This window comes from Hippocampus zosterae, chromosome 9, assembly GCF_025434085.1.
Source record: "Hippocampus zosterae strain Florida chromosome 9, ASM2543408v3, whole genome shotgun sequence".
Classification (NCBI taxonomy): domain Eukaryota; kingdom Metazoa; phylum Chordata; class Actinopteri; order Syngnathiformes; family Syngnathidae; genus Hippocampus; species Hippocampus zosterae.
Genome location: NC_067459.1, coordinates 12,389,992 through 12,410,555, shown reverse-complemented (window position 1 = coordinate 12,410,555; position 20,564 = coordinate 12,389,992). Strand labels below are relative to the sequence as shown.

The 20,564-nt window shown below is 43.6% G+C and overlaps 1 protein-coding gene across 2 annotated transcripts in view; it reads left to right on the top strand.

The window, feature by feature from the left end:
• kaznb (kazrin, periplakin interacting protein b) overlaps nt 1-20,564 on the top strand; it is a 107,603-nt gene that overhangs the window by 33,428 nt on the left and 53,611 nt on the right. For both annotated transcript variants that reach the window (XM_052075681.1, XM_052075683.1), the window contains one exon: nt 7,537-7,759. In XM_052075681.1, the coding sequence (XP_051931641.1) occupies nt 7,537-7,759 (223 nt within the window). The remainder of the gene's footprint in view (nt 1-7,536; nt 7,760-20,564) is intronic.

The window sequence follows — 20,564 nt, the reverse complement described above, 5'->3', positions numbered from 1 at the left end:
GTGTGTGTGTCTTTCAAGACAAGAACTATCGATTTGGAGCCACCTTCAATAGAAAGTGCTCCGTCACAGTTTGGAAAAAAACAAAACTGAGCTGACGATCACGCTCAACAACAAAAAAAGCAGATTGCAAATAAAAACGACACCGCATTATTACCTCTTACATACAAACGACACAGAAAACACTAACTGAATAAATTCTAGAAAGAAAACTACTTTAAAAGAGTCTGGGAAAATAAAAAATAAAATCAAGATACTGATCTATATATTATGAATGAGAAATATTTTTGCATACCGGTCATTGGATTTTCTGAAGAAAATTATAATTACAAACATAAACTTCTATGAGAATATAGTTGCAATTTATTGGGGTACAATGGGGGACAATCGAGGACAATCCTCAAACTTGGACTCGGTGCTGCCTGAATGAAAACAATTTTTTACCAAATTAAAAAAAAAGGTCCGCAATATTTTGAGATTAAAATGATATCCATACTTAAAACAATTTTATGAGAAATTAATCTGTAATGGCCGTGGGAAAAAATAGACATTTGATTCGGGGGGGAAATTATTTTGAGAATAAGGTTGAGTGTTTCTGCATAAAAAAGTTAAGTCATGACATTTTTATTCAAATAAAAATGTCATGACTTAACTTTTTGGATTGAAATAAACTTATGAGGAAAAACATGTCGGGTTATTTTTATTTTTTGCGACAATTTTGAAAGTTGCTTGATCATGATGAAATATTACAAAAAATGTCTTTTATAAGGGAACATTTCTGCAGATTACGAGAATGAAAATCCTTATGAGAATAGGAGACAAATAATGACTAAATATCAAGTCAATTTTCGAAGGAAATTTTTATGCCAGCCACACTCACGAGGCTGTTTGACAGACGAAGCTTTTCAACATGAATATTTCAATGGAATGGCAGCTTGAGACTGGAGCACTCCTATCTTCAGACTCTTCTGCAGATGAACCAGCAGGGGCCACAAGTGAGAATCGTGTGAAATGAGGCAGGAAAGATGAGCAGATTTCCTCCTGGAGGTCATGAGTGTAGTCTTCCCCTACTCCCGCCCCCTCCTTGTCTGGAGCTCGTCTTCTCTTCTATGCCCCCAGGGGCCTGTAGTCGGGCCTTTATCTTGCGCCTCATCGTGTTTCATCGCAAAGCACCTCGGATTGTTATCGCCGAGCATAGAGGCATCCGTCTAAGTGTTTGTTGTGACCGGGAGATTTGCGTGGAACTGGGCCTCTTCACCACTTGGGAAGAGAAATTGGCTGCGGGTCGCTGCTACGTGTTTGACGGCCGATGATTACGTTTGCGACTTATCTCACAGCCCCCGCAGGGATTGTCTGCTACACTTTAAGATGGGAAGCTTCTCGCATATTTCATTTACACTTTGGAACATCTCCTTAATCCACCGCCAGCGTGCGCTGGTTTAAAAATGAAATGCCTTCGAAATAGTTTGTTTTTATAATATTGTATGTTCCGGGGATATAAAAATTCTACGCATACCTGTGATAAAAAAAAAGAGACCAAGATAAATCATTTCAAAATCTTTTCCATTGACTAACCTATTACCTGTAGAACTCAATAGGAACCAAAATATTTTGGAGAGGGAGAGTAGAAATAAATACAGAACTGGAATAATGTGGTTGCACAAGTGTACACACACTCTTAGAAGAGGAATTTGGATGTTAACTCATTCACTCCCAAAGACGTCTTTAAACGTCTTTTCAGACTTGGTCTAGAATTGGCTGGTACTGAATGAGTTAAGAATTAACATGCAGGCATCAGCGCACAAATGACACCATTCAAAGAGTCACCAGTGAACACGAAGTGAAATTCAGATGCTCTAGAACACTGGTGTCAAACAAAAGGCACTGGGCCAGATCTGGCCCACCTTGCTTTCATCAGACTCGTCCCATGCGATATGGTAAGATGTTCTATCTCAATATTTTTGCCAGAAACATTCATAATGATACTGTAATGATATTACAACGGCTCCAGTGAAAACAAAGTTTTGTTTTAAAAGGAAAAAACAAAATATCAGTCCAAAAGAAATGTGGAAAATGTCTGCGTTTTTTATTTTTATTTTTTTGTACTTACTGACAGCCATCAACACTATCAAAGTCGAGAATAAATTACAAATAATGAGATTCACGTTGTACTGCAACTGTGCTGTAATGATGATATGCTACAACAGAAGTGTTTGTTGTGTTTGCCGCCACGAATGCGTGCATTCCATGTGTGTGTTAACTGCAGCAATGTGTGTTGTTTTGTACGAATCTGTCCATGCACGCCCAATTGAATGGTCCGGTGAGGCGCAGGCTCCTTGTACATTTTTACAAGGGCCACTATTTTATCCACTGGTTGTTTTGACATTATAAATATGGTCACGTAATGTTGTAAAACACAAGATATGTGTACCATCCGTATATACTTGACAGTGAACCCAGAAGTGAATTTATTGGATGGGTAGTGACTGTCTAGGCTGCGTGTGTCCCTCCTCACTCTTGCCCTACGCAAGATCATTATCGGCTGGTTTTAACTGTCAATCAATGCCAAACGTGGAAGAAGGAATGCGGTTGGTTGCACTGAGATGTACATGCATTACAAGTGTGGCAAGGTCACATGACTGTTGTCATCATTTCAATATTAATATGTTCATATCACCATTTCGCTACGGTAAAGATCATATCACTCAGCCCTACATTTGAGCATAACTCATTTTCTCGCACATCTTTGAGCGATTTCAAGCGGGTTTTCGCCAATTGCCGCCAGAGTTTGTGAAATAAGACAATTCTGAAGGACATTCTTCTGTACTCTTCTCTGATAACTTCATACTAACTTCATCAGTCACATCCCTGCCATATCGCAGAAGCCCTTCTGCAGATGCTGGAAGACAACAACGTAATGAAATGTCTACCATAACGGCTGAACCTGATTTGGAGTAAATCAGGAGTGTTTGAAATGGTGGCATCCATGTTCAATTACCGTATTGGCCTGAATATAAGACGGCACTGATTATAAGATGACCCCCTATTTTTCAAGACTCAAGTTTGAAAAAAAAAAGACTTATTGAACACCAAATACATTTTTATACAGAAAATAATTACAGTACATCTGAAACAAATGATTACAGTATAACAATATATTTGAGTGAAAAAGCATGTTATTTGACCCCATTCAAATCTTAATGTCTGAACATTTAAATATGTAAAGTGCAATCACATTCGTAAATGAATGGCTTCTGGTTTTTGAAATGTAAACTTCTCAGCTGCCGGTTAACCTGGCCGATCTTCGACCCACTTCTCCAGATTGTCGCTACATTTCTCCATTTTCTGTTATCTCTTCTATTATTTTCTTCTCTTTTTCTTTCTTAGCGCTGTTTTTTATTTTTATTCTTCGTGACAGGGGTTCACTATGGCCTGGGGAGTCAAGTTCAGCATTCGCTACAATGATATCTGGCGCCATCTAGCGTCGTGAATAGGTATAATGTCTAGACCCCGAATATAAGACGACCCCCACTTTTTCAGTCTTATTTCAATGCAAAAAAACACCGTCTTATATTCGGGCCAATACGGTAATTCTGAGCGCAGCCACAACCCCAGTTATAAAATGAAATTGCCCTGCACGTGATATGGGATACATTAATGGTGGAATGTAGTCAGAAATTAATCTATTTATCTCTCACGTTGGCAGCATAATGATCATTGGCTTAAAAAGATTTTGGTCTCTTCATAAACTCATTAGCTAAATCCCGAGTGGCGTCACTGCAGGCTTGACCATATATTTACTATTGAATTGTCGCTCTAGATTAAATATAAACCATCCACAAATACGTATTAACATTGGACAGTTTTTGGAACCTTTAACATAAACATATGCATACCTGCACTCAGATGCTCATGTGTTGCCGTAATATTCAACATAAAGTCAAGCCTATGGGATCTCTCCACAGTGTAATTCGTTGAGCGTATGACTTTTTGCTCTTGGGTTAAAAATGCAAAGTGTCCCGTTGCTATGGAGGATTAGTCGATATCCAATTAAGTCAAGCAGATGTTCATAGTGACTGTTTATCAATAGCTCTTGTTAACGCCACAGCCCACAATACACTTAATGAAACTCAAGCCGTTAACCGAGTGGCAACACGTGAAGAGAAACCGAGTCGAGAGTGAGTAGGCGTAGAAGTCAACGCGTGAGTTTTGCTCCAGCGGTGGCGTCTCCTTTCAGTGCCCGTCCGCTTATTGATGTGTATCTGGGACAGGCTGCGACCTTTCACCCGCTCCGATCGTTCATTTCCGAACATTCCACAGTGTGTGTGTGTGGGAGGGGGGGAGCGCCCCACGTGGCTCCCACTGAACTTGTTCGTTTGCTTGGAAATAACAACATCAAGGTTTGAATCGGGACAGCGGGGGTCATCGCTGTCATCCAGTGTGTCCTGTATCACGGCCATGAAACAGACGCAGTCTAGACATTTGAGAATGATCCGCTGATAGGGGATGGGACCAGACATGCAAACGACGCCACAGCTGAAGCAATAATGATCCCCCCCCCCCTCTCCCCACATGCCCTCTCATACTTTGACATTTATTTTCTTCTTCTTTCAATTTATCTTCAATGGACAGTCTACTGATCTGCTTTAAATTAACATTTTTTTGACTCGACAACATCAGTCAACACTTTTTTTTTTTGGCCACCTTTTGTGAAGCAGAATCAGTGAAGCCAGACTATGTACAGGTATACCCTCAAGCCCAATTAAAAACAAAACAACAAAAAAAAAAACAGTTGTGCCCAGCTGGCTGTTGGACTACCTGATACTTGGCTCTGTATCATATATAAAATTGATTTGGCAATGAACGATGTCAGCAGGAGATCAGGAAACCGCCACAGAAAGCTTTCCAAAAAAGATTCGTAATGAATCCCAAATGGATTTTGATTGTCTGCAATTTAGAAAAGCTCGACTGAGACTTTATGATGGATATCCCAGTCAAGTGGTAGACATCCCATTTCCCGTCCCATTTAACACCTTGTCAAATCTCATCAGTTCGGGTTGCGCTTAGCAAAGATCTTTTAACATTGAGAAGACTTTGAGTCATTGATGAGTGTTGACACATGTCACAGGTGATGAAGCCTTGGGGGTGCGGAGGTGTGGGGGGGGCACTCTGGTGTCTTCGCAGAGTGAGGCCTTGATGCTCCATCCCAGCGAATAAACAAGAGCGGTGCGTTCACACGCTCGCCACCGCCGCCCTTGTTTGTTGTTGTCGCTGCAGCACTCTTGAGTCCGATGAAGGCTCGCCTTGGATTACGACATCTCAAGCAGGGTACGCGACATCCCGAAGGGGAAGTCAAAAATGGTCTTGATCATAATGTTCTATGTGGGCCCACAAGTCTGAAAACGATATTCGGATTAATATCGCATTCATGGAACATTAAGACCCACAAGCCATCTCATCGGGCGGCCATTATGCCCCTTGTCGTCGACTGAAAATGACATCACAGTTGCTCAGGGCTCAGTTAACGACGCGTCACAGCTTTGATGTCATTTTTCACATGACGTTTGGTTACTCTTTCAACAACCTCTGATCATCAAACCTTTGCAGACGTTGATCAGAAAGAAATGCTGAAATTGGGCCCAGTTGTCATTGTGGGTCTGCCTCGCTTCAAACATTCACAATTTTTTGCCGTGACTATTTTGAGGGCCCACCTGAGAGAAATGATCCCTCTGGACTCACCCACGTCACAAAATAATCTTGCAGGATCACATTTAAACGGCATCTGATGATCAGTTCTTTGCTGTTTGGTCGGAAAGGCAAAATGTTCAATTTCAGAATTCGACTGATGTGTACCTCGCTTTCAACACATATCATTTTCTGCCACTACTATTTTTGCTACCCGAGCAAGAAGAAAACATCATTCCAAACACTCCTCACACCACAGTGTTCTTTTAGAGACATCAATAGTTTGTCGTTTGCTGGTAGGAGGAGGGGTGGGGGGGGGGGGGGGGGGGGGGTTCAAACTCATTCCAATTTTTGAGATGTGCGTTCCCGGCCTTCAGCATTTACCCACCCCACACCAAAGGATAATCACTCCGGATAACCTTTTAGAATTCCAGCTTTTCTATTAGGCAGAGAAAAGGCCGAAAATAGACGCGTCCATCTTTGTGTTTACCCCGCCTGAGCGATGCATCGCGACCTGCGCATTGTCATACCTTGTAAATGACGTGTCAACTTAACACATCTCGACAAAACTTTTTTTTTTCCATCCATCAGTCTGTTTGTTTGCTTGTTTGATGGAACGTTTACGTGCGCGCGCAAAATTGATGGTGACACTTTCTGTTCGCTCGCTGTAATGGAATCCGTCTGACTGTTCTCCATTGCGCTTCAATGGGCCTCATTCACTCTTTCTCTCTGTCTTTACCCTCACAGTTGAAAAGTTTCCCCCTTGGGCGCCTTCAGCCCCCTCCCTTCCCCTCCTTTTCCTCTCCCACTGACATGGGGGTGTTGGGGCGGGCGGGGGGGGTGCGCTTTTTCCCAGGACAAAAGAGATGAATATATAATGGTATGAACTGGACGTGGGTGGAGGTGGGTGAGGGGGGTGGCACGAGCGGGTGGGGGGCGTGAGAGACCCAAAGACAGCGGGGTGGTGGAGTGCTCGTCAAAGGGGGCTCGTAGAGAGTGGGACTGAGAGTGGGTGAGAAGAAACTTTTTCTTTTTTTTTTTTAACCACAGCGCTCACTCACTAACTGGTAACAGACGCCACAAGGGTGTGGGAGACGCAACACGCTGAATGCATCATAACCCACTGAAAAAATGGGCTTCTTAAAATAATGACATAAGGAATATATTAATTTTTTTTAAGCTGCCAATAAAATGGGAGAAGTTGACTTGGCAAGCTTTCTTAAAACAAATGAACCTCGCTAGCCTCCTACAAGAGCACTCGGCTATTCAAACGACTAAACATCGATAAAATCAACTAAACATACTCATCGACAGAAATAAAATCTCACTTTGTTAGAATACGGTGATCAATGTATGCTTGGAGTGAGTGAACCGGTTTCACAGAAAAACCGCCGGGTGAAAAGGAATACTTTGGCGAATAACAAGCATTATTATTTATTTTTTTTGCCTTGATTTGGGATAATCTTGGTTAAATTTTCGTTTTCGCAGTGCATCCCACCTCTCTCTCTCTGTCTCTGTCTCTGTCTCCCGCTCACTCTCACTCCCCCTGGTCCTGCAGCACATGGTACAGTCCGCTCAAAGGCTGCATGTCATCTCACTCCCTCCTTCTCTGAGAGCAGCTGCTCACCGCACATTCTCCTCCGTCTCTCCGTCTCCGAGTTTTTTCTTTGCCCTCACGTGCCGATGATGCAGTAGCGCGTAGACGTCATCTCCCCCACGCCCCTGGCGGACGGCGGTTTCTCTTTCTTTGAAGTTTCCGGCAGAGAGGCGGAGGCACAGGTGGAGGAGTTGCCACCGGTATCCTCTTGTCAACTTTAACAACATGCCGCTCCTCTGTGTGGATCCGCTCCACAGGGGAAAATCCTCAAAATGATGGAGGACAACAAGCAGCTGGCCCGTCACATCGACGGGGCCATCCGCTCGGCCGGCCAGGAAGTCGGCAACCTGCGTTCGGAGCTGACGGCCACCAACTGCAGGCTGGCCGGCCTGGGAGCCGGCGGCACGGCCCCCTTGGAGAACCACCACCTCCACCACCACCGACAGCACAAGCACCACGCCGACGGCCTCCGCTACCGGGGTGAGTGTGAGCTCGGCTCCGGTCCCTCCTCCAGCTTGTGTCACAGTGAGAACATGCGTTTGTCTTTGGAGAGATGTGGGAAACATTTGGGGAATGCTGCGAGTGTCATTCCACTGCATGGCAGGGCAAAGGAAAGCACATTTTCATTGAGAGTGGATCTGTTGGACCAGAGCCGGTTGAAGTGGTTCGACTTTTCGAGGCCATTGCTGGGCTTGCATCTCTTTGGAATCTCAAACAGCTTCGGGAAGTTGAGACAAAGTTGTCCCGCTTTTTGTCGATGGAATAGTTTTGGCATCTGTACCTTCTGTTTTTGTCAAACGGACATCCATTCATTCTCCTTTGGAAGCATTTCAAAATAATGCCAAAACGAGACACGCTCACAAAGTGCCATCGTGACACACTTCAAGGCTCTCTATTGGCTATATGATAGCGAGACACATTTCATCCAAGGCCAAGAGGTCATGGGCTGCTGCAGCAAAATGGAGAGGACAATACTTTGCTCAGGTGATTTTGAATCTGCATTGACCAATGAGTAAGCGGCAGCAGATTAAAAGCTAGCGGCTCCCTTGCTTAACATACCTGCTTGCTGCTTTTGCCGATGCAAACGCGCCAAAAGTGAATCGACCGTGCTGTGCCAAAGGGGCAGTAATGCTGCTTTTCAACTCGTCTCCGGTTGGATGCACTGCAAACCAGCAACAAAACGATCAAAAGCATGGCGTGACATCAACAAGCAATCCATTCTGAAATGAATCGGCTCTTTTACCAATCGAGTTATCCTTTCGAGCCGTTGTTTGACTTGAAATTGTCCAAAGCCTCAGATTTCAGCCTCTCTTTAAAGTGAAATCGGCATGCAGATGTCATAGTTGCAGTTTCCACATTGCATGTATTTATTTTAAGTTCAAACACTTCTTGCGGATACTTGGTATAGCATATTTGTATTGGTCATTTTGCAGTGAGGACAGCACGTGGGAAACGGACACCCTGGACTGGTCTGCCATTGTATCCTGATGATTATTTCTGTGTTGATCACACGCTCTGTCAAGACAGAAAGTACCCAGTTTGATAAGCAAGTCTCCGATCCGATCTTGTTTGCTTGTTGCCATCCATGTAAAAGTCCTATTGAGGATTGGGCGTGTCATGTGAGCCGACAAAAGAGGCTCGTCAAGCTGACTCATCTTGTCGTGTTCTAAAGTGTTTGCCTTTGAGTTCATCGCCGGTTATGTGGATGAACTGTGCCTTGATTTGTTCAGCTAAACGTACCCCTGTTGGTCGTAACAGTCACAAAGGCCACTGCAAAAAAACCAACAACAAAAAACAGATGCGAGTCACTCCCCGTCCGTGTTTGAACGAGATGAGCCTCTCAGTTGCGCTTTTGGAGTTCCTTCGTTTTGCTCGCTGTTGTGAGAGCCTCTCTCTGTCTCTGTCAGTGCGATGATGTCACACTTCCTGTTCCCAGACGAGAGGGCCAAGCGTTCAGGTGATTAGAGCCAAACAAATCCAGTTGTTCTCCTCTGATGATCACAGTGACACAGGGCTTAGTTGGCGAGATACTTTAGGAACCCGTATGCATTGTTTTTAAAAATAATAATACTAATAATAATAAAAGTAAATGTTAGATTTTATTACAAATGGACGAGCAACGCTGTTCGCTTTTTTTCCCCACAATGGGGTCATTCAAACTATAATTTAACGAATTACAATAAAAAAACATTTTAAATTCTAGTTTTATCATAATCCACTAAACCTAATTAAATGTTATTCATTCATCCATCGACTGATTGAACATGCAGGGAACAGAGGAATAAAAGTAAGCATTTTCATTCACTGAAACAGCACTTCATACACTAATATATATATATATATATATATATATATATATGTCACATATATATATATATATGTCACACATATATATGTGTGTGTGTGTGTGTATATATATATATATATATATATATATATATATATATATATACACACACACACCTGGCGTCCCGGTAGTCCAGTGGTTAGCACGTCGGCTTCACAGTGCAGAGGTACCAGGTTCGATTCCAGCTCCGGCCTCCCTGTGTGGAGTTTGCATGTTCGCCCCGGGCCTGCGTGGGTTTTCTCCGGGTGCTCCGGTTTCCTCCCACATTCCAAAAACATGCGTGGCAGGCTGATTGAACACTCTAAATTGTCCCTAGGTGTGAGTGTGAGTGCGAATGGTTGTTCGTTTCTGTGTGCCCTGCGATTGGCTGGCAGCCGATTCAGGGTGTCCCCTGCCTACTGCCCGGAGACAGCTGGGATAGGCTCCAGCACCCCCCGCGACCCGAGTGAGGATCAAGTGGCCTCGGAAGATGAATGAATGAATGAATATATACACCTGTATATGTGTGTGTGTGTCTGTCTCTCTCTCACACACACACATAGCAGTTCATTTCGTGGGAGGAGAAACATAATTTACCTGGCTGTTTAAAGGTATAAAGGCAATTTTCCATAATACTGTATGTCCCTTTTAAATTGCAATGCAATGATGAAAAAAGTGATGTTGCTCTTTTTTCTCAGAAAGGGCTTCTTATTTAATTTACATCAGGCTTGAAAGTGAAAACTGAAGTTTATCAAGGTTTAGCTGGCACATCAGCTTCGACCAACTTTTACAAAGTGTGCAAGGGCCGCTATGAGATTCTTTCTCTTTTAAATGCACTGGAATTAGTCAAACAAGCAATTACATACTATTTATATTTTGTAGTTATTTTGAAAAATTAACACACAACAGCTATCTGAAAAGATGTATGGAGGCATGGTGTATGGATCAGATGTCAGGAAGATCATGCGTGCCTTCGTGTGAACCCCGGCGCATTTGTTTGTCCGATTGTTACCGACCTATTTAACATGCGTGACCTGACTGACTGAAATTGTATTCTGAACACCTTTGCCAAATTATCCAGCTTTTCTGCATTTCGATTCCCCTTCACATTCCCCACCGATGCCCAGAAGAGTCACTGGCCCCGTTTGCCTTCTGCCTCCTCGCCGAACTCATCACGAGGGATGGCGGATTAATTCGCTTCCCCAAAATTTCACCCTTCATCTGGATTAAGTACAGCACCACTTTTTACACACTCCCCCCCCCCCCCCCCTTTCCAACTGCCTCTTCCAGGATAAGCAACAGCTCCACTATATTGTGAGACTTGATCTCAGCGAGTTTGTGTTATCAGGAGCCAAACGCCATATGATACTTTATAGGGAGGAGTGTACGTAAGCGGTGCGCTGGTGCGCATGCGTACTGTGAATAGTTATGTGCACTCTATATTTCGATTGCCTCGGTGCGCTTTTGCGTCCAAGAATATTGCAGCCATAGACGTCTGCGATTGCAGCTCAGTTACTGTTGGCAGGGTAGTTCGCAGTGGGTTTGTCAAAGTCAAGCTAGCAGCCACAATTGCTTCTTTGGGTTCACTTCAGAACAATAGGTTACTAATGCATTGATGTCCATGTACAGTATTGCTTGTGAGGCTTTTCGTTGGAAGTTGGTGTCACGGCGTGTTGCCTCATGTGAACAGCCGTTATTGTGGCCATCTTGACTTGGATGTCACGGAAAGGGCTGCGAGACTCCAGGGGGCTGCAGGGGTGCTCGAATGCGGTGACACCGAAGATGGGATGGTTGTACACTTGAAAGCGGTCTGTGGTGCAAAAAAAAAAATGCTGTCCAAGAGAACTGTGCCAAATCAGCTAGCAGTCTCAAAGGTGGGCAATTAATTTTTCAAAGCTGCCTTGTGGAAGAACTAAAAATGTTTGCAAAAGGTCGCATTAACTTGCTCATGTAATTGTTCCAAATATCAATGGAATGTATGTGTGTGTATGGATATATATGTGTGTGTATATAAGATAAGATAAGATATCCTTTATTTGTCCCACAATGGGGAAATTTACAGCCTCCAGCAGCAAGAATGTATGTAGAAAGAAGAAGAGAAAAAAAAACAACAACAAACATCTTTCAATTAAATACAATATGAACACAAATGGATAAATCGCAGTACTATTTACAATTTACCTTCACATCATTTAATTATTATTATTATTATGATTGTTATTTTTTATTCATCAGCCTGACAGCAGTCGGTAGGAACGAGCGTCGGTATCTCTCCTTCTTGCAGCGCGGGTGTAACAGTCTCTGGCTGAAGGAGCTACCAAGTGCTGTCAGGGCGGGCTGGAGGGGGTGGGAGGGACTGGCCATCATAGCTTTTAGCTTAGTTAGCATCCTTCTGTTGCCCACCTCCTCCAGAGTGTCAAGGGAGCAACCCAGGACAGAACTGGCCTTCCTGACCAGTCGCTCCAGTCTCTTTCTGTCCCGGGCCGAGATGCTGCCTGACCAGCAGACAATGCCATAATAGATGGCCGAGGCCACCACCGAGTTATAGAACGTCTTAAGGAGTGACCCCTGAACCCCAAAAGACCTCAGTTTCCTGAGTAGGAAGAGTCGGCTCTGTCCTTTCCTAATCAGGGTGTCCGTGTTTGTGGACCAGTCCAGTTTGTCGTTGAGAAGAACACCAAGGTACTTGTAGGAGGTCACCCTCTCTATGTCCATACCCTGGATGTTCATCGGTGCTGGTGAGGACTTTTTCCTGCAGAAATCCACAACCAACTCCTTAGTTTTCCTCGGGTTGATCTGGAGGAGATTCTGCTGGCACCAGTCCACAAAGTCCTTGGTCAGTCCCCTGTACTCCCGATCATCCCCTTCTGTAATGAGGCCAACAATCGCAGAGTCATCGGAGAACTTCTGAAGGTGGCAGTTTGGAGTGTCATGTCTGAAGTCCGAGGTGTAGAGGATGAACAGGAATGGAGCCAGAACAGTCCCCTGCGGCGCTCCAGTGCTGCAGAGAAGCCTGTCCGACTCACAGCTCTGCAATCTCACGTACTGCGGCCGATTTGTGAGGTAATCTATGATCCATGCTGTGAGATGGTGGTCCACTCCGGCGTTCTGCAGTTTGCCTCCCAGCAAATTGGGCTGGATGGTGTTGAAGGCACTGGAGAAATCAAAGAATATATGTGTGTGTATGTATATATATCATGACCAGGACAATTTTTTGTTTTTCCTCCCTTGCCCAGGAAATAAGGTTGCTGCTAACATGAGGAAGATAGGTGGCTTTTTTTTTTTAATAGTTTCTCGATTGGTCGGAAAAGTCACAGTATACAGCAGCAATAGACAGTATTTAAGCGAGCCACAGTGAAGCCAAGTCTTCGCTTTTGTTCGTTTATACTGCTGACACATATGAACATCAATATAAAAGCAGCGCATATTTGACATTTTAGTTGCACTTCCTGAAGGCTGCAGAGACTTTAGACGGGCTGGTTGTGTCCCGTAGGCCCTACTTTGCCCAGATGTGCTGTAAATCTTTATGTTCATTCATGAGGATGGCGGGTTGTGGGCGGGGAAAAAAAGAGCACTAAAAAAACAAGCTCTGGTGCTCATTTTTTGAGAAGCACACAAAAAAAAATTATATTCATCCGCATTTATAGCGGCGCCGTCAGTGTCAGCCAAGGAATATGCATTTGGGAGAGCATCACGAAGTAATGAAGCGGTCGAAACCATATTAATTGTTGACAACTTGATTTCACTTACTGAAATGTATTGCGATAATTCAATTAGAACGTTCAAGGACTTTATCGAGCTTTGGAAATGGTAGAATTTTCTCACATTCACACTTTTTTAATTGATAAATGTTAATATATTCCACGTCTTTGCCGACAGATATTCATCGGACGGGATGAAGGGGAACATAAAAACAGTTAGATCATGAGTACGGCAAGGTGTCAGATAATTGTAACAGATAGCAAAAGTCCTGGTTTTGAAGTGAAAGTGCAGTTTGTGGCTGAGGACCCCCCCCTGCCCCCCTTCAACCCTCTGCCAAAAAAAAAAAAAGATTACATTAGCACGACAGCTATGAATTGTGACATTTCCATTATGTTTTTTAAGAGGAAAACTTCGACTCACAAACATACACGAATGGAACTCGTAGGACTAATTCTTCAACTCCCTTGTAACTGCTTCTAACTTTTCCCTGGGCTGGAAAAAGTACAGGTATGTTTCCCCAGATGTAATAAGTGAAATGTCAAGGGTATAAAAGCAGAACTTTTGCAGGCACCACCTCAGTGACAAGCTAATTTATAAAGGTATATTTTATAGGCGAGCGTGGTCAGTAATGAATTCACCTCTCATCCTCCTCTCTTTTGACTCCTCACTTTGAATCCATCATAGGGATGTCAAGGCCTTGTTTAATATTCCTAAATGACTTAGATGCTTCAGCGGCAAGAGGTGCTGCATAGCTGCCATACCTAATGAGTATCTGAGATGTGTGTGTGTGTGTGTGTGTGTGTGTGTGCGTGTGTGTGTGAAAGCATGTGAGGTAACCCACTGGGATATGACCATGTGTCGACGGCTGCCGGATAAGTGGCGTGCTGTTTGGATGTTGAAACAGTGACTCATCGGCGTCATTGCAGTGATTGATGTGTTTGTGACTGATGTCGCGCTAGTGGACGAGAGATTACCCAGGGATGCTTTTACCTGACCAATCCAGTCCAACACTTCACTGCTAAGTGATGTAAGATGCCATTTTAGGTCAAAATGTGTTTGGGTTGTCCTCTCCAGGCCACTGTAGGACAAGGAAGGACATCAGGGAGACTTTGCACGAGACCCGAGCTCACAAGGAAGAATGCTCACACTTGATTGTTTTTTTTTCAGCACATTTTTCATTAAAATTTTGAAAATGCACTTCCACACTTTAGATAAAAGAAAATTAGAATGAGCGTCAACTATTTTCCCTGTTGACAATTGGGCGAACCCTGCGCAAATAGTGGGGGTCCACTGTAATAATATTTCAATAATACATTTAAATATTCTGTCATAAGAATTATGCTTAATTCAATAATAATTATTCATATTAATTAAAATAAAAAAAATCAGTTCGTTACTTTTTACAAATTGGGCCCATTGCATATTATTAAGTAATTCCCAAATTGAAAACACATTAAATAAAATAAAATCAATGAAGATATTCCTACGACTAATAATGTACCAGTAAAACAATTTACAAGCTTTAAATACAATTAAATAAATGAATAAAAAGTCTTTCATTCATAACAGATTCATGACGGTGGTCTATAAAGTCACCCGAACACTTTATTCAGTAGTTAAATGTTTATTTTCCAAACTCTGTTACAGTTCCCCGAAATCAGTGATTGGGAAATAAATGTACCGTACGAACTTTTTTCTTTTTTTACACAAACGAGTGGGTGTGACTGGCATATGGCTGTTTTTTCCCCTTCTTTTTCTGTCATTATCCCCTGGCTCCTTCTGCCGAAGCCCCGTGAACTCTGCCTAGCAACGAGCGAGCGGGATTGAAAACTTTCAAGCCATTGTGATGACTTAAGTTACTGCTAGATCGATAAACTGAGCATCGCTCGTAAAGTTCTTTTCAGAAGTTACACACATGAGAGTTGTTTAGTCCATTGCTAGTTTGCAGCTCCAACTTTACAGCAGCTCTGTGTTCCATGCTACTGAGGGACATAAGCGGATGATGAAGCGTGAGCGTTTAAAACCCGATGCAGTAAAAGAGTGTTGATGAAGTGTCCTCCTCGAGCCACTGTGATCATCTCTGCAGCGGAGACGCTGCCTCTAATGCGCTTTGCTGCAGACTCATTGCGGCGACCAATCTTCTCCTTTCTCCCCCATCTGGGCGGAGGTTTTTAGGAGCCTCAGCGTCTCTTGTTACTTCGCCATGTACACAGGCCAGAGTGTGCGGCGTGCACTATTACACTGCACGCCCCCACCCCCACTGCCGGGCCCCCAACTCCATTGTCACTGTTTCTGTTTTTCTGACGCTCTCCAGGGAGCACCCGCTCACATGCAAAGGCATGCAACGCACTTGGAGCTCCCCTAACGGGTCCACCGCCTTCTGATAATTTACCACACATCCCCTCCGCTGTCGTGTTCCCTCTGTGGCCTCTGCTAGCCACGCCCCGTCTGTGGTCAACGCCGCTTGAGAGTAACTGTGTCCAAACAATAGCCTGGAGCGAGGCGGCCCCTCGCTTTCCCCCCCAACTCTTCTCCCTCACTCTTCCTCCTCTTACTTGCCGCACTTCCTCCACACAAACACCTATTAATTGGTTCTGGGAGAAATTTCTGAACTACAACATTTTGTAAGTAGAGACGCGTTTTCCATGTAAATGCCCTAATTCGTTACCAAGCCCCCCCAAATTCAGACATGTTTCCTAAGCACAGAAATGCATCAAAATAGGTAACAAACACATGTTACAATTCAGGTATCGCACAATAAATGAGAGTTGTGCATAATGTAAAATCAAAGAATAAATAAAAATGACGGTTATTTAGTTTTTAAAAGCGTCTTAATCGTTTTTTTTTTTTTTGCTTTCTTGAGTTCATGATCTCTCCCAGAAGTGGTTTTTGTCTGACGTTTTGTAAAGAACTGATCCGAGGGCGTTTGCTTTTGTCAGCTTTTAATAATCCTTCGAAAATATCCAACGCAAACATCAACATAGTGAGTGATCGCCCGATTGGTGAACAAACCTTTTTTCTGGGTGATTCACATTTACGTAAAACTATCATAACACCTCTCGGCGCGAGGGGCAAAAGACGAGGACGCTGCATTGACACATATCGATCTAGCTACATACATAGACACATATAATAGAAGTCCCTCTTAGTCAATGGGATTGCAGGATTTTGCTCGGTAATAGCCAATGGCAGAGCAGCCATGTTGCGTTCAGGAAACGCGGATGTGCGAGTAGTAGCCCATACTGTATTTTTACCTTTCTTATCCTTAAATTTATTTCGTAACAAGAGGCAATATTTTCCTGTTGAGACGTTTCGTAACTTGAATATTTCTTTTGAAGAAACATTCGTAAGTAGAGGTACCACAGTGTGTATGTGTGTGTGTGTGTGTGTGTGTATGTTTGTGTATAAATATATAGATATATATGCAACAATATTTTTCATCTTTTACTTTTTCTTTTATTATTAGTCTTCAGTTTTCATGCACCTGTAAAACATCTTTCAAAGCACTTAAGGGAATGCCGGTCATTTCACTCCTGATTAGTGGCGAATGAATAATTGATGAGTGTCTATTTGTTGTTGCTGTAATGGAACACAAGGTCTGTGCTCACCTGGCAGAGCACTGCAGACTGTCTGCGTGTGCGCACATATGCCCTTTGTCCTGCATCAGCGCCTGCTGGCCGTCCGACTGTTGATTTCTTGTGCTCATCATGGGAGTCGTTTGGCTAATGTTTGCATGGCTTGAAGAAGTTAGATGGATCGGTAAGGAAGAAGATAGGAAGGTATTTTGAGAGCGAGCTAGCTAGCTAGCAAGGGTACGTGAGTATCTTGGTTAGATATGTAGGTATGTACCGGTAGGTCGATAACTGGGTAGGTGGGTAGGTTGGTAAGTACGCAAATCGGTAGATCAATAGGGGCCTTCCTATTCTTGTTGTTTACCAGCTTGCAGAACTTTATAGACAAACCAAAACCCAGTCTTAAAATCCAAATTTCAATCCCCAACTTTTGCTTCAAACCCTCATTTGAAACCACAACCTTGATTTGAAATCCTTCTTTGAGGTCCCGAGCCTTTGCTTGAAATCACAATTTGAAACCCTACGCTTACCTTTAAACCCTAACTTGAAACCCTACCCCAGTCCTGAAAGTCGTTTTTTTTTTTACCAGAAACCCCAAACTCTAAAATTATCTTGAAACCTTAATTTGAAAGGTTACATTTAGCTCCAAACTCTCATTTGAAAATGTAATATGCTCTACACATCGGGATTTGAAACGTTATCCTCCCCTCTAAACAATAATTTGAAACCCTAAGCCAGGCTTCAAACCCAAACCGCAGGTTCATCTGGTTCTCAACTCCCTCATGTGTGGGAGTTTTGGTAGCCCCTTTGCACATTTTCACCAGGAATCATCCAAATCCCTTTTGAGCCGAAACTTGAAATGGAGCTAAAGGCAGCCAGCCAGCCAGCCAACATCCATTTCAAACGCCTCATTGCTTTAACAGTGATGAGAGGAGCCGCCGCCACCGCTGCAGTAGGTATTGTTGTTGCCCGGCCCGCTCGTTTAAATCCTCCCCCGAGCGCAAAATGGAGTCGGCGTGGAGGGAAATTACTTTTGAGGAAGCGCAGGGCTCTGGCAGTAGGTCCGCCAAAGCATGACATTCTTGCACAGCCGAGAAGAAGCAGAACACTTTTGACGCTGCCATGATGAATGTCACGTTCAGTGTTTGCACTTTTAAACGGAATGCATAAATGCGTGTTTTCCGTGGCGTAAAAAAATGCTTCTCAATATTGTTCGGAGTAGTCAGGCCAAAGAAATTATAAACATTTTATTTAGTCCATTTTATGTACACTTTTAAATGACAAATGATTTTATAAGTTTCCCTTCATCCAGCATGTTGAGAAATGCTTCCTAGTGTAGGTGGAAATTATTTATTTGTTCATACCTCGGTTTTCGACCATAATGCGTTCCAGAAGGCTTTTCAAAAACCGAAACCACACTCTTTTTAAAAAATATATATATTTATTGAACACGTCTGCTCACAATGGAACGCTACACGAGGAAGCGTCACTTCCTCGTGTAAGGAAAGCGAGAGGAGTCAAGTGGCGCATTCAAATGCGCTCAGCTTGGTCGAGAACCGATTTTCGGTCGTAATCCGAGGCATAAAAACCTCAAAATTTTTGGTCGAGAAAAGAGACGTTTGAAAACCAAGGTTTGACTGTATTCGATGCGGCCGACACAACCTCGGGCCGACACAACCTCTGGCTGAACACGCTCAAGACTGTAAAGATGATCGTGGACTTCAGGAAACATTCTTCTCCTCAGTTGCCCCTCACACTATCCAACTGCCCTGTGTCAACCGTCGAGACCTTCAAGTTCCTGGGAATCACAGTTTCCCAGGACATGAAGTGGGAAGTCAACACCATCTCCATCCTGAAAAGGGCCCGGCAGCGGATGTACTTCCTGAGGCTGCTGAGGAAGCCTGGCCTGCCACAGGAGGTGCTACGACAGTTCTACACGGCAGTCATCGAATCAATCCTGTGTTCTTCCATCACGGTTTGGTTTGGGGCCGCCACAAAAAAGGACAAAATCCGACTTCAACGGACAGTTAGGACGGCAGAAAAAATTGTTGGCACCGCCCTACCCACTCTTGAGGACTTGCACACTGCACACTGCACACTGCAAGAATCAAGACAAGGGCACGGAAAATCCTCCTGGATCCTGCACCCTGCCCACCACCTTTTTCAGCCACTCCCCTCAGGCAGACGCTACAGATCCATGCGCACCAAATCCAGTAGACACTTAAACAGCTTCTTCCCTCTAGCCATTAACTCCTTAAACAGTCACTGACGTAGTCACTCTTCTTGCACCACAAAATGGTACTACGAAACTACTGGTTACTCTAAAATGGTTCAATGATTTTGTTGTTTACGATGATACTAGTGCAGCGTGTTATACCGGAGACAAATTCCTTGTGTGTTCTACATACTTGGCCAATAAAGATGATTCTGATTCTGATTCCAAGGAATTGCCTCACGATTCTGTTCATCAGTACTCTTTTGTCGCCAATCATCAATGACGTCGCACACAAACTTTTCCAACTTCTAATAATGATAAGGAATCAAATTGACAAGAAGTATCGGTAATGGAATCGGAAATGCAAAATTCTTCACAATTCCCGTCCCCGAATATCACCACCCTGAACTCTGTTCCCTATCCCAGCTGTCTCCTCGCAATAGGCGGGGGACACCCTGAACCTGTTGCCAGCCAATCGCAGGGCACACGGAGATGAACGATTCACACCGAGGGACAAGTTAGAGTTCATTAAATGGAAAAAAAAATATTGTTAAAAAGTATTATTTCAAAAATTCATGAATCAGAAGTTACTCAGCACATGCGGTTTCACTAAATACTTCCACCCAAAGAAGTATTTGAAGGACTACTTTTTAGTTTTACTTGAGTCACATTGTTCTTCAGTAACTTGAGTACACTTTTTGATTGCACTGCACGTGTGGCATCCATGTTTAAGTTTCGAGCTACTGTATACCACTCAGGAGTCCCTTCTTCACATGAACATGAGAGCATTTCCATTTTTTCTGCCTTTTTTGTAGCAGGCGGTTACATGCTTGCCTTCATTTGCACCGCTAATGTTTGTGCTTGTGCAGCCTCATGTTTCCCATGCATGAAATGTTGACATTTGGAATGATTGTATTTGCCGTGCAGTCTGTCGGCATTAGCGCTAAAAGCCTGACTAGCGCTTTTCACCTCCACCGGAGAGGTTTTTACACAAATATTTATCAGGTCGCCAATTAGAGTGGTTGTGCTGTGCTTGGACAACACACACACACACACACACACACACACACACACACACACACACACACAGAGTGGCGCTTGTTTGTATTGCATTCCTGGAGACTTATGTCACATTTGTGTTACATTTGCCCTCGAAGCAGATGTTCGGCACGAGTTGTGGGCACGTGTTGCTTCATGTTACATTTCAAGCTACAGCGGTGCCTTGAGATACGAGTTAACTTTATGTGGCCATGCTTGTCACTCAAATCACTCATATTTCTAGATGTGTTACTGTACCATTTGTGTTGCTTCAAGGGTTGCATATGCCTTTCGTGTTAGAATGTTGTGGTTTTTCTCCGGGTGCTCCAGTTTCCTCCCGCATTCCAAAAACATGCATGGCAGGCTGATTGAACACGTTAAATTGTCCTTTGGTGTGAGTGGGAGCGCGGATGGATGTTCGTCTCCGTGTGC